Raw genomic sequence first — 13,692 nt, forward strand, 5'->3', positions numbered from 1 at the left:
GATCTCACAGGTTAGTGCGTTGTGTAGCTTGAACAAAGCCACTTACAGCCGCCACAGCCCTGCACACTGAAATATCCACAAATCTTGGGTGTCCGCAAGTCTCTGTGTCCGCATGTTTCCGGACACTGAATAAGACGCATGAAAAATGAAGAACTTGACTAAACTTTGATTGCTTCCTCAGTTTTTTGTACATCCACATTAGTCAAACCGAATCAGTAAACACTGCCCAGCAGAATTTGTTGTTTTTCTTAGTGTGCCACCTGGCTCCGATTTCTCTTAAATTTAGGACATTCAGCATTCCTTTTAGGTCTCAGTCATCACTTCGAATACAAAATATGTTGCATTTTGTGTAGGTATGATGTTATAAACGTACGAGAAGAAGTATCAGAAATATTTGCAGATATTTAGTACTGTAAATATAAGCTGAGTCGAGAATAACAAGCAGTTAAAGCAAGGAAATGTTATACAGCGTAATAAGGATACAGTTTCTGTACACTCCTCGTAAAAAGGAGCTGTTGCTACACAGCAGAGGCAAAAATTTCGGGACAATGAAAACAAAGTTAATGAGAAAGTCACAACAGATTTATTGCACACAACTGTATAAACTCTATAAACACAAAAAACAGACAAAATAAGTTTTATTTAAAGGCCTTCGACAGTTTGTGTTCACATACCACCTCGTATAAAGGAATTTCAGTTCTGTCATCTTGTTCCTGTCGGAATAAATGCTTTCGTGATAAATTCGCAGTTTCCAGTGTTGGAAGAGCTTTTGTGAAGAAAACCATCTGTTCATTGGTATCATTACACAAATGATAACAAGTGTTAAGTAGCTACCATTATAGATAAAACGTCTTAATCAAACAGCTAAAAATCAGAATAATTTCTTTGGAAATCAAGAATTTTAACAGATTCGGTACCCTGTGTCGTTTACCTCAATACAAATGTTCCCGTTAAAGAAAGTCTATTAAACGCGCAAACAGAGTTGACACTTGGCACGGCGGCTGATGTGGGAAACGCCTTTACGGTCGCTCCCATCAGCCACCTCGCCGAGTGTCAACTATGTTTGCGCGTATGCTACACAACATTTAACAAGAATGGAGGCCGTAAACAATACTGTTGCCGTATCACATCATTCGTCATAATGAGACGTTTGTTTCGCCTATTTCGAGATTTGGATCCAACCATAATAATTGTAAACAGGCTGAAATAGCGTGCATGTTATTTCACAGTGACATCAGACACAGTGTGACATGATAGTACCGTGCAGTTATCTACGCCAGGCATCGACTTTCCGCTTGCGAAACAGCCGTTCTCACGAATACTTCGGCTATAGTAATATTAGGAAATGTAACAGATCGGAGTGAAGGCAAAGGGATTTCTCCATGCCTGTTCAAAATAATTACACATTGCAAATTTGTCGAGTTTGCATTAGGTGTGTGGCCACCTCTACCGATGGGAAGAGCCAGGAAGGGGTCTAAATCTCATTGGTTGTCAGTGGTTTGTGAAGGTGGAAGGTGACTGCGTAAAACGGTTCGAAACTATGTAAGGTACAGCTGTTGGTGGCACACATTTCGACAGAAATCTTTGTCGTACATTGTAGTTAAAGATGTACGTTGGAAGACAAAAAAGTTACTGGGGAGTAACAGTCAAGCAAAAAATGACCTACTTTAGAAATATTCCTTGATAGACGATCACTTAGAAAACTTGATAAGCTCACATTTCAGTTCACAGAAAAAGAAGCTTTCATCAAATGGGATACTAAGAGTGGGAACCGGATGTCTTACAGAGAATGACTGTGCGCTATGAAGTTAGCCCTGGTGTCTTAGATTAAAATACCCATGGTATAATCTCAAATATACGTGGTAAGTTAGATGTAGTTTGGTCTTCGTATTTTAATGCTTCATTTGTGGAAGTCAGATGAGAAACGTGTGATATTCATCACAATGGTCCTCCAGGAAGTGGGTTTTCGGCACCAGTACTTGACTGAAGCCATTTCTTTATAGCGCTCTTTGAGAGGGTCAACATGCCTTTAACTGTCATCTTTCAAGCTCTCTCGGGCGGAAATAATGATCTTCACATTTACGACTTTGCAACCGTCTTAATTTAGTAACTTTTTGTGAGATTTCGTCATTTTCCCCAGCTATCTTGCTCGCGTGCACCTATTTCAGCCGCTTCATATTCTGCCTCAACTAAAATAAACTAACTCACCGAGAGAGCTATGTGAGGGGTTCGAGACCCTCCAACCGCGATTCAAAGGTAGGCGACGTCATAAGTCTATTTTCGGTTGTTACGCGGAACGCACGACACCTTCTTTTCGGAGTCGAGATCATTTTCACTTTTGTTAAGGGACCGACTTGCAAATGGAAGCCTTTTTGGAAAAAATTTCGAAATATCAGTGAAAGTACTGTTTTCCAGTTTACAGTTTACAATTTCGCTTGAGTCCAGGCAGAAGACTTCTTGCGGGTGAAGGAGACCGACAACCAATACAGGCCAGTCAAATAAGCTCCAAAAAGGAGGTTGCCTTCCAAACATTTGTGGAATTCGGGAAAGAGTTTCAATCACTCAAGTAGGCCTCTGATACGATGTGAATACTCTGAGCTTACCCCGATTTCTGACTGGAGCTTCAGCCACAATGAAAAGAATATCACCAAAATTTGGGACTTTTCCTGATTCTTCTTTCCAAATTCCTATGAAACTAGGCGATAATCGAAAAAAGTCGGGCATTAAATTCTGCATAGACTAAGTTCCGAAACATTGCTGTTTGATTAAAACTTCGTTTAGAAAAATTACGCCATGAAACGGAAATTTTCACACTTTTCAAAAACCTCGTTTCGTCGCTATAAAACATGAAGCATCTGAGACTCGGCCAATTTGACGTAAAGATTCATGTGGGAAAAGTTGTAGAGCATCGATGTGTGTTTTCAAAGAGTCAAAGAAAGCGTCAAAAAACCTAGCTGGTAAGTAAATAACGGCTTCAAAATCAAGTCTCTTACCAGTTCCCATACCTAAGGAAGCAGCACACAAGGAACTCTCCAAAACCACTTACTGCACATATTGTACATGATGTCTGCTGGAAAACAGCATTAACGGTACCGCCGTTTGCAAACTGTGCAAAGGCCAACCCTACATCAATGTTCTAACTGACATCCCCATTATTAACTCTGATGATTGTGACGTAGATAATGAGATTTTGGAAGGAGGTGAATGGATCCCACAACGGATATGAATACAGAATAACTGAAAGAATTAGGTCTAATGTTATTTGAACCCTCGTCCTCCAAGCGTTTAAAAAAGATAATATTGTAAAATTAAGAAAAACGCATTGTAGATAGCTAAAGATTAATCTTTTACTCTAAGATATTTTCTTTTATTGTATTACCTAAAAGCAATTTCATATAATCATATGTAACTCAATTTTCTATTAGGTGAACTATGTTTTAATTCCTCTTAAAACAATAATAAACATAACGTATTTGTTTTCACTTAGATAATTACAAGTATTTCGTCCACTATGTAACGTTATACAATAATATTATTCTGTTAATTTCACGGTTTTCAAAACTATTTTCACGATAACGCGTAGATCAAGGATTACGTACCAATAACAAAATTAAGAAAGCGAATATGGGAAAAAAATCATTGAATGGAAAGTAGAAAGTTGATGTTGGAGGTTAACTATGTGACTTACTTATAATTGAATATTGACAATATTTACTTACCATCTAGGTTTTTTGTCACTTTCTTTAACTCTTTGAAAACACAATTGGATGCTGTACAACTGTTCTCGTCTGAAATTTCGCGTCAAGCAAATGCTAAAGTTTTGGTACTTAACCGACGTAGAAATTAATGCTCAACATTTCCGGTAATTTGGTTTTTTCCATTAACTGCATAGTTTCATGGGAATTTGAAGACCAGAAAAAGTACGAAATTTTGGTAGTTTTCTTTTCATGCACGCCGAAGTTCCACTCATAAATCGGAGCAAACTCAGGTTACCAGAGGCCTATTCCAGTGATTAAAACAGTTTCCAGAATTCCACTAATTTTTGGCACGGGAAAACTCCAGAGTATTGAGAAAAGTAGCAACAATAAATCGGTTACAAATTCGTTAAACAGAATATTATTCTTATTTCCTCATATTACATTTTCTTTACGGAAAATTAAACTCGGAAAACAAATTAAGGTAAAACTTCATTTCCTCGTGAGAAAAAGTATTACCAAATTATTTGAGAGCTTCTAACTTACCGATGTTTTGAAAAATCTAAAAGATTCCTCACATAACGGTGGCTAAATTTAAAAAAAAAAGGCGCTAGTAAGTATAAATTATTGTTTCATTTGGAACACCTCACTGCAGATTTAACCGGAATCAATTCAAACTGTAAAACAATACCAAATATAGCTGACTCATCCCAAGTTTTAATAATTGCGATTTCCTAAATGCTCCTTTGATTTCCTCAAGTAGTTTTCCGCAATCAGCATAATGACCGCAATCCGAAAACTGAGCCAGAATGCTCTCGCCCTCCCTCTCACGGTACAGACATGAGAGATTCTTCTGCAGCGGCCAGCGTGTATCCAAGCAGAGTATTTGCCGGACGGATACTTCCAAACGTGCTGGAAATTATCGACATTTCACCAAGACACGATGTCTTGCATATTATACGTCGTTGTAAACAGCTATACATCTCGATGAAACCGTTACTTAATTCTCAGAAAGGAGATTTCTTTCCGCTAATTAACTATTTGTAACAGTTTCCTGTGCGCTGTCAAATTACGTATAGATTTTAATTTTTGTATCGAACTCATTTGTAGGCAATGACATTGGTTTTTGATATGTCTATTATTCAGTGAGTGTGTGAGTGATTGGACAGTCTTTTAATTCTGAAACAGACTGAAAGTCCTTCTAGAGGCATGAAATAGTTATGAACATAACTACGTATTGAAAGAATTTAAAAAGGCTGTGTTATGTGTAAAAACAGTTTTCTGAGTTTGCTACTTAACTGTCATGACGCGTTTCTGGTTTAATCCATCATTTTAGACACAAATACATGAGACTTGCATGTAGAAGTCAAATAGCCTCAATACTGATGTGCAGAATAACAGGAAGCGCCATTAGTTGCACAGTTCGAACCTAACTGGAAGTATCGTACAAGCAATGAATGGCCTGCGCCACCTTGTGTGCCTGGGCTACTACTTAACGGAACAGAATTATCATTTAGCTTCCAGTGAAAATTGTCAATTATTATTTCACACTGACAATTGGGGTGCTAATTTGGATATGCTCGAAGAAATGGTAATTTACGTCAATAACAGGTCGAACCCAATCCTTTTGATTAACAACCAGATAACAAGTAACCGTAACTAGTTTTTTTAGCCTTGTCTACGACATGTTCATCAGTCGAAATAAAATAAAATAATGTCCCATTCCTGTTTATCACGTTATCTGACGATCTTTCGTTTATGAAATTTTAACTTAATCTAATGTTACACCTATTTCGCTGTAGGTCGAGTGAGTGATGATCCGTGAGTCTTTCTTATGTTGTGAACTGAGATTGCAAATTCATTTCTGAAGTTTTAACTCTCTCTAATGTTGCGCGTATTCGCACTTGGTCGGATGAGCAACTAACAAGAACTTTTCTTTAAAATGAAAATGAAAATCCATTTTTGTGCTGAGTTACATAGCCAATTTTCATTGTAACAGATTTCGGGTGATCATTTCTTGACAATTTTATGTATGTATACAAACAAAAACTCTTGCAAAGATTTTATGAAAGATGTCACTTGAATTTTTATAAGTAAGATAGGACTTTTGCCTGCCGGTGGGCAAGGAAGTTTTCGATGTTTTAAATACTGACACACACTGTAGGCAGTTGTGCCTTAAAAATTTAAATGTAATACTTGCACTGGCCATGAATCTGCGTGGCGCTCTTTGAACGAACATCGCTCCTCGCACACACTGTGGCGTTGGCCATTGCTTGTACGGTGTTTCAACAGTTACGTTTACTGTGTTTCCAAAACCAGGCACGATCCACTTACGGGACGAAAAAGGGAAATTTTCTGTTGACGTGCGTGCTTCCGGGAAATGTTATCGTGTTGTGTTGTATATCGCTGGCAGTGATGACACCAACGTTTCGGGTCTCGCAAGTTTTCTTGTTTCTCCGTTGTTTCTCTATCTTGCCTCGCTTCCACTTGCAAGAGATCCACTCTTGCTAAACGTTTACAGAACGCCTCGAATACTTCTGTACTTTATGTTATCTTACTGTAGAAGTTTCGCTGGTCTTGTTTAAAGTCCCAACTTTATACTTCGTTTCTTGTATCACTCGCTGTGACTAGCATAGATTGTTCACCTTTTGAATATTTCAGCATGTGAATAGTAACAAAGGACTTACAGCAGATTCTCTGGAAGCCCCGTAAACTTCTTGTGTGTACACCGGTTTTCTTCTTGTCTTTACGGGAAAAAATACGCTTTACTCAAATAGTAAATAATGATTTGAATAAACAGGAAATTGTGCAGGATTTACGTTGTACGTGGTGTTGTGCTGATGGTGTGGATATATCAACGAAGATGACATCACAGCCGCTGATATTTTATGCAGGGAATTTCTGATGGCATTTGTGTTGTGAAATCTGACAGTATCGCCGACATTCACTGCATCAGATAATAATGCACTCAGAAGGAAGACTTTTTCACGTTCGGTTCAGAAGTAACCATTCTAGAAAGAGCTTCAGTTCCAAAACCTGCTTTGATAATTCGAAACGTGAGAATAAATTTCACCTCATTGTCTTTTGTTTAGATATTTAGTTTCAAGAGGTTGTGAAGAACTGGCTATATAAACATTGTAAGTGGGAACCGATAACATATCCTGGTATGCAGTTGTGTAAGCGTTTCAGGTTCTTACACGATGTTTTTATGACTCAGATTACTGGTAGATAAGCGTAATGAGTTATGTGTCTACATGGCCGACAATTTATCTCCTAGAAGCCACGACCAGAAATCGTAAAAATACGTGTGGATTTAGCCTTTTGTTATCAAACAGTTCTGTCATGCGATTGTTTCTCAGGGATTCCTGATAACTATATAAGGATAAAATAAATTTGTTGCCTAAATTTACTACTTATAGAAATGTAATTTAAATATTGGGATGCTATAAATGAACCATCCTTTTCAAAGTTCTATAGTTTCCAATATCTTTATAAATATCAGACAATGGAAAGTTCAGGCTGGAATATCAACACTGTAAGGAAAAGACAGATTGCTACCGGCCGTAAAGGTGACCCGTTAAGTTGCAGGCAGGCACAATTAAAAGACACTTATACATTCACTTTCAGCCAGAGCCTTCATCAGAAAAAGAAAGAGGAACATGTATACATTCATTCACCCAAGCACTGTGTGTGTGTGTGTGTGTGTGTGTGTGTTTCTTCTTCCGACGAAGACTGTGGAAGAAAGCTAATGTATAAGTGTCTTTTAATTGTGCCTGCCTGCAACTTAACATGCAGGTAGCAGTCTAGCTTTTCCTTAGATTGTACATGTACGTACAAACGTGACTGATGGATGAATGGATCCGTAAACTCACCGAATTTGCGTTTTGTCTACCAATTGGCGTTTAAAGTACAGAGCCCCGACGAAATGGCCACAAAGCAAGACAGGAGTTCTTGTGTGGTGTTTATCTGTTAACAACAGTGCGGCGAGCATTCAGAAGGAACTCTGGGAAAACAACAGTCTTGTAAACGGGGCGTTGTGTGTCGCTTTCGTCAATTCGAGGACACATGTTTGTCTCTGCAATTGTGCCAGATGCTACCGTGGAGAGGATGAGGGAAAGTTTGGTACCCAGTCCAAAAAAATTAGGAATCCTCTCGTGCCGGGAATAGGAATACTGCTGGAAACTGTGCGGAAGCTTTTGCGACGGCGGTTACATTTCAAACCTTACCGTCTGCACCTCGTGCAACGATTATAGCCTTCAATTTTAGATCACAGTGCAGGAAGCATTTGAGGATAAACATTTCGCCTCCAGGCTGATATTCAGCGCCGAAACAACCGTCCATTTACCTGGAAATAACATAAGAGTGTGGGCCAATGAAAATTCTCGGGGATTTTGGCGCACGAATGAGATTTGACGAAGCTTAATGCTTTCTGTTCAGTGTCGCAGCCAAAGCTGTGTGGGTCGCTCTTCTTGTGTGAGAAGACTGCGCCGGGTAGCCCTTACCTTGATATATTGCAGCCATCTTCCAAAAAGACGGGGCACCCCCTCATTGGCGCCCCGATGTTCGTCGATACAGAATTTCCGCGTCGGTGGCTTGGGTGTAGTGGCGAAGAGGACTGTTCCCTTGGTCCCCTCCCCCAGGTCTCTTGACCTTACACGTCGTGACTCTTCCCTCTGGAGCGGCCAGTAAGAACCGTGTTTACATATTTAGACTTGCGGGAGCACTGGAGCAGCTCAGAGAACGCATCCATGCTGCTATGATTACCGCTGACAGGATGTTGCTACTTAAGTTACGAAACGAACCTGACTACCGCTTGGACGTGTGACCAGAAGGGCACTCACAAAACAACTGTAGAGGGCAAAATACAAAGTTGGTGAGCTTACGGTTATGTTCGGGCATCAGTCATATTTGTATATGTAATACTTTGGAAAATACAGACTGCGAAAACGAATGAATGGTTTATAGAAGCCCCGTTATAGCTTGTGTAAAGTTTTTTTTTTTTTTTAATTTCGCGACAATCTCTACGATTACAGCAACGCATCTTACATCCCCGCATGTGAAGACTGGCCATATTCTTTATACAGAAGCTACTTGTCCACAAAAATGTCTGCTCACAGTGGGTAGCTGCATGCGGTGAAACAATCAGATAATTTTCTTTCCCGTCGTGATTTGCGGAAGAATCTGTTTTAACAAATACCAAAGTGCAGATATTTTGTTTGAAACGGAAAAGCGTAAAGATCATATAGACCATCGCGCGGTGTATGAACTGTAATTAGATGACTGAAAAACTGTAAGGCAGCCGACAAAACAGTTTTATCCCCTCCGGTAGCGACAAGTCCTCTTCCGCGGACTTGAACAAGTTCGTGGTACGCCAGAAAGAATGTACAGGCAGCTTCGATCATTTACACATTACACGTAGATAGCTGCCGCTGGAAGGTTATCGAGCCATATGCAACTGGATGCTGAGTTTCTCCTGGAAGCGCTGGAAGCTCCCTCAGATTGTAGTTACGTTTGTGGAAAATTGATTTTTACAGTCGTTAGTAACAAAGGCTACTCGAATCGACGGCAGTGTTGATTGAAGACATAATGAAAAGTTACAATATATGTAACTGCTTCCAGAAAGTGAAAGAATTATCCAGTAGTTCTAGAATTATAAAAGCAGTTATATTAAGAAATTATTTCGAAAATTTCTTATGAAAAGAAAACATGTAAATCGTATAAATACCTTTTTAAACTAACAAATCGTAAGTAATTTGTCGAAAATTTTGCTCTATTACTTCACTTGCCGATTAATATTTCGAAAATGAATGTTATTGAACCGTGAATTTCTTCCTGAAAACGTAGCAAACAGCACAGGGTCGTATTTTATAACTGACGGGAGATATTATGAAGGACCGTGGTTCTGCAACCACAAGCGACATAGCTTTGAAACCGTCGTGTAGGTCACAGCAGTCGTATATCTGCTATAAGAACAGAATACCTATGGGCTCAGACTTGAGGAATGAAGGCGGTAAGTGTGAGCCTGTGTGATGTAAGACTGTAGGCCGTTTTACGTCTGCTAACCAGGCAGGTCTGCAGGTCGCGAATGCGGTACGGCTAGCGTCGGTCGTTTGCAGTAAAGAAATATCCAGTGTGTCTGCCGCTTCACCCGTCATACGGAGACTTACGTATGCCGATCTAGTACGCTAATGATATGACTGTGACCTCTGTATAGGATAAACTGTTGTTCACTCGTGTGTAGCACGAGTTGTGGTATTCTCAACAACATTGTAGGCGTCGAGTACACGGCAGTTGAGCGTCAAGGAGCGGCGCATACAAAACTACTTGTTCTCCTTGCGCTGCAAAAGGGAGAAGAGGACGCGGCGAGTAGCACTCCAACATTTAGACAGCGAAACGTGAAGGTGTCGGGCGAGTACGGTGGTAACAGAGAAATACTACAGGGCGTGTCGGTAGACTGGGCAATGCCATGCAGTCAGCGAGATTCAGGCAGCTGTCGGGTGTAGACCAACAGCACGGCTGGGGTTGTGGTGGCGCAACTGGAACAGACGTTTCATTTGTCCCGGGATCGCTCTCATGTTCTGTTTCTGATGGCCGAGTATTTGCAAACTAGCGATCAAGACAGTCCAGAGACTGCAGAGGAAGAGCAAAATGGCCAAGGTGTCTCACAACCACGGGAACGGTGAATGTATCGTAGCAATAGGACGCGATGGCTACGCGTGTGATTGAACTTTTTGAGTGGTCAGCCAGTCTCACCAAAGACATTCTTCCCGTACCCGTAGATCCGTTTTTCGGAGCGGGTAATTGGTGGTCAATTGAGAGTAGAGGTGTCACGGTGTAAACAACAGAGTGCAGAATCGGACAGAAGCGCGAACACGTGGGGGAAATTTGGGTTGTGCTACGTCAGCCCTCTCGCCTAGCATCAGTGGTTTTGCTAACGTCGTAGACACGGCAGTATAGGGCCCGAGACAGTGGGAAACAGACTACCCGGATGACAGTAACACCGACGATAATATTTGTCAAAGTAAAAGAACCTGATGCTCCAAACGAGATCTCTCGTCGCGTGTTTAAGATTCTGAACCGCCGTCAGGCACCACCGCGGTGCCAAAGCTGCACTGTACACGAAGTCGTTTCCACGGCAGGAACTCGCTACCACCGAGTGAGAAAACGAAGGATGGCGGTGGATGGAAGAGCATCTTTTCGGGGAAAAGAATACCGCGTGCGATCGTGCGTCCGCGGCGGCCCGCCGGGCGACGGCAGGTGCGGGACGCGAGCTGCGCCGGCCGGCCATCAGCTGCCCGTGGGCCCCGGGTCGACGCCGGCGCCCAGGAGGCGCTGCTGGCGCAGCTGGAAGTCGCGGATGGCGGCGAAGACCTCGTCCTCGGCGGCGCGCAGGTCGCGCTTCATGTCCTCGGAGAAGGGGTCGAAGGCGTCGGCGGCGGCGCGGCGGCGGCGCCGGTAGATGCCCTCTCGGCGTGCCACGGTGCAGGCGAGCTGCTGCGCCGACACGGCGGCGTCGGCGCGCAGGAAGCGCAGCAGGCGCAGCAGGTGGGCGCGCAGCGCGGGGCCGTCTGCCGCCGCCAGCGCCTCGTAGCGCGCCACCAGCAGCTCGCCCGGGAAGCTGCGCAGCCAGTCCAGGTTCAGCGCCCGCCACTTGCCCACCATCGACCGCACGAACGACTCCCAGTCTGTGCGGGCAACCAGAAAGTACGGTGTGCAGTCGGGCGGGCGAAAGAGCTGCAGCGGGGAAGAGAACGACTCACGAAATTTTACTCATTGTGTGTATACAGTAAATTGGTGGGTGCTTTGGGGTATACAGGGTGCGAAATGCAGGGCACGAGTTGCCGACCCTCACTGCAACAGCTGCTTTTAACACCGCTGGGCACACAATCGTACTGAGCCAACAATCACCACCCAACCACAATAGAAACAGACTTGTTGTTGTTGTTGTTGTGATCTCCAGTCCTCAGACTGTTTTGATGCAGCTCTCCATGCTACTCTATCCTGTGCAAGCTTCTTCATCTCCCAGTACCTACTGAAACCTACATTCTTCTGAATCTGCTTAGTGTAGTCATCTCTTGGTCTCCCTCTACGATTTTTACCCTCCATGCTGCCCTCCAATACTAAATTGGTGATCCCTTGATGCCTCAGAACATGTCCTTCTTCTAGTCAAGTTGTGCCACAATCTTCTCTACTCCCCAATCCTATTCAGTACTTCCTCATTAGTTATGTGATCTACCCATCTAATTTTCAGCATTCTTCTGTAGCATCACATTTCGAAAGGTTCTATTCTCTTCTTGTCTAAACTATTTATCGTCCACATTTCACTTCCATACATGGCTACTCTCCATACAAATACTTTCAGAAGTGATTTCCTGACGCTTAAATCTGTACTCGATGTTAACAAATTTCTCTTCTTCAGAAAAGCTTTCCTTGCCATTGCCAGTCTACATTTTATATCCTCTCTACTTTGACCATCATCAGTTATTTTGCTCCCCAAATAGCAAAACTCCTTTACTACTCTCATTCCATAATCTAATTCCCTCAGCATCACCCGACTTAATTCGACTACATTCCATTATCCTTGTTTTGCTTTTGTTGATCTTCATCTTATACCCTCCTTTCAAGACACTGCCTATTCCGTTCAACTGCTCTTCCAAGTCCTTTGCTGTCTCTGACAGAATTACAAAGTCATCGGCAAACCTCAAAGTTTTTATTTCTTCTCCATGGATTTTTATACCTAATCCGAACTTTTCTTTTGTTTCCTTTACTGCTTGCTCAATATAAAGATTGAATAACGCCGTGCAGAGGCTACAACCCTGTGTCACTCCCTTCCCAACCACTGCTTCCCTTTCTTGCCCCTCAACTCTTATAACTGCCATCTGGTTCCTTTACAAATTGTAAATAGCCTGTCGCTCCCTGTATTTTACCCCTGCCACCTTCAGAACTTGAAAGAGTGTATTCCAGTCAAAAGCTTTCTCTAACTCTACAAATGCTAGAAACGTAGGTTTGCCTTTCCTTAATCTTTCTTCTGAGACACGTCGTAGGATGAGTATTGCCTCACGTGTGCCAATATTTCTAAGGAATCCAAACTGATCTTCCCCGAGGTTCGCTTGTATCAGTTTTTCCATTTGTCTGTAAAGAATCCGTGTTAGTATTTTGCAGCTGTGACTTATTAAACTCATAGTTCGGTAATTTTCACATCTGTCAACACCTGCTTTCTTTCGAATTGGAATTATTATATTCTTCTTGAAGTCTGAGGGTATTTCGCCTGTCTCATTCATTTTGCTCACCAGATGGTAGAGTTTGTTAGGCTGTCACTAGTTTTAATGGAATGTTGTCTACTCGCGAAGCCTTGTTTCGATTTAAGTCTTTTAGTGCTATGTCAAACTCTTCACGCAGTATCGTATCTCCCATTTCATCTTCATCTACATCCTCTTCCATTTCCATAATATTGTCCTCAAGTACATCGCCCTTGTATAGACCCTCTATATACTCCTTCCACCTTTCTGCTTTCCCTTCTTTGCTTAGAACTGGGTTTCCATCTGAGCTCCTGATATTCATACAAGTGGTTCTCTTTTCTCCAAAGGTCTTTTTAATTTTCGTGTAGGCAGTAGCTATCTTAACCCTAGTGAGAGAAGCCTCTACATCCTTAAATTTGTCCTCTAGCCATCCCTGCTTAGCCAGACTTAATATTACTAAAATCCAGCCACAGCCTATACAGCAAAATGACCACTGAGGTAAACTTCCATATGCAGAAGGCAATAGCAGAAGGAAAACAGGTCTTAAACGAATACACTGCACTCTGCAAGGGCACACTATCTAACACATTAAAGGAACTTTGCTAATAAAAACAGCACAAACAGATAAAGTCTACACACACACACGAAAAATAGATACACTAACATCTACAAAGACGAACCATTTACATGTAAAAGACAACACACACAGCTAAGAAGCACACAGAAAACACATACACACAAAGATAAAATGCAATTAA

At 41.9% G+C, this 13,692-nt stretch overlaps 1 protein-coding gene across 1 annotated transcript in view; it reads right to left on the minus strand.

Moving 5' to 3' along the window:
• Nucleotides 1–564: 564 nt before the first annotated feature.
• LOC126285268 (WSCD family member AGAP003962-like) overlaps nucleotides 565–13,692 on the minus strand; it is a 285,470-nt gene continuing 272,342 nt past the window's right edge. The window contains exon 6 of the mRNA XM_049984558.1: nucleotides 565–11,380. Coding sequence (XP_049840515.1) covers nucleotides 10,983–11,380 — 398 coding nt within the window. The 3' untranslated portion in view covers nucleotides 565–10,982. The remainder of the gene's footprint in view (nucleotides 11,381–13,692) is intronic.

This window comes from Schistocerca gregaria, chromosome 8 (assembly GCF_023897955.1).
Source record: "Schistocerca gregaria isolate iqSchGreg1 chromosome 8, iqSchGreg1.2, whole genome shotgun sequence".
Lineage (NCBI taxonomy): Eukaryota > Metazoa > Arthropoda > Insecta > Orthoptera > Acrididae > Schistocerca > Schistocerca gregaria.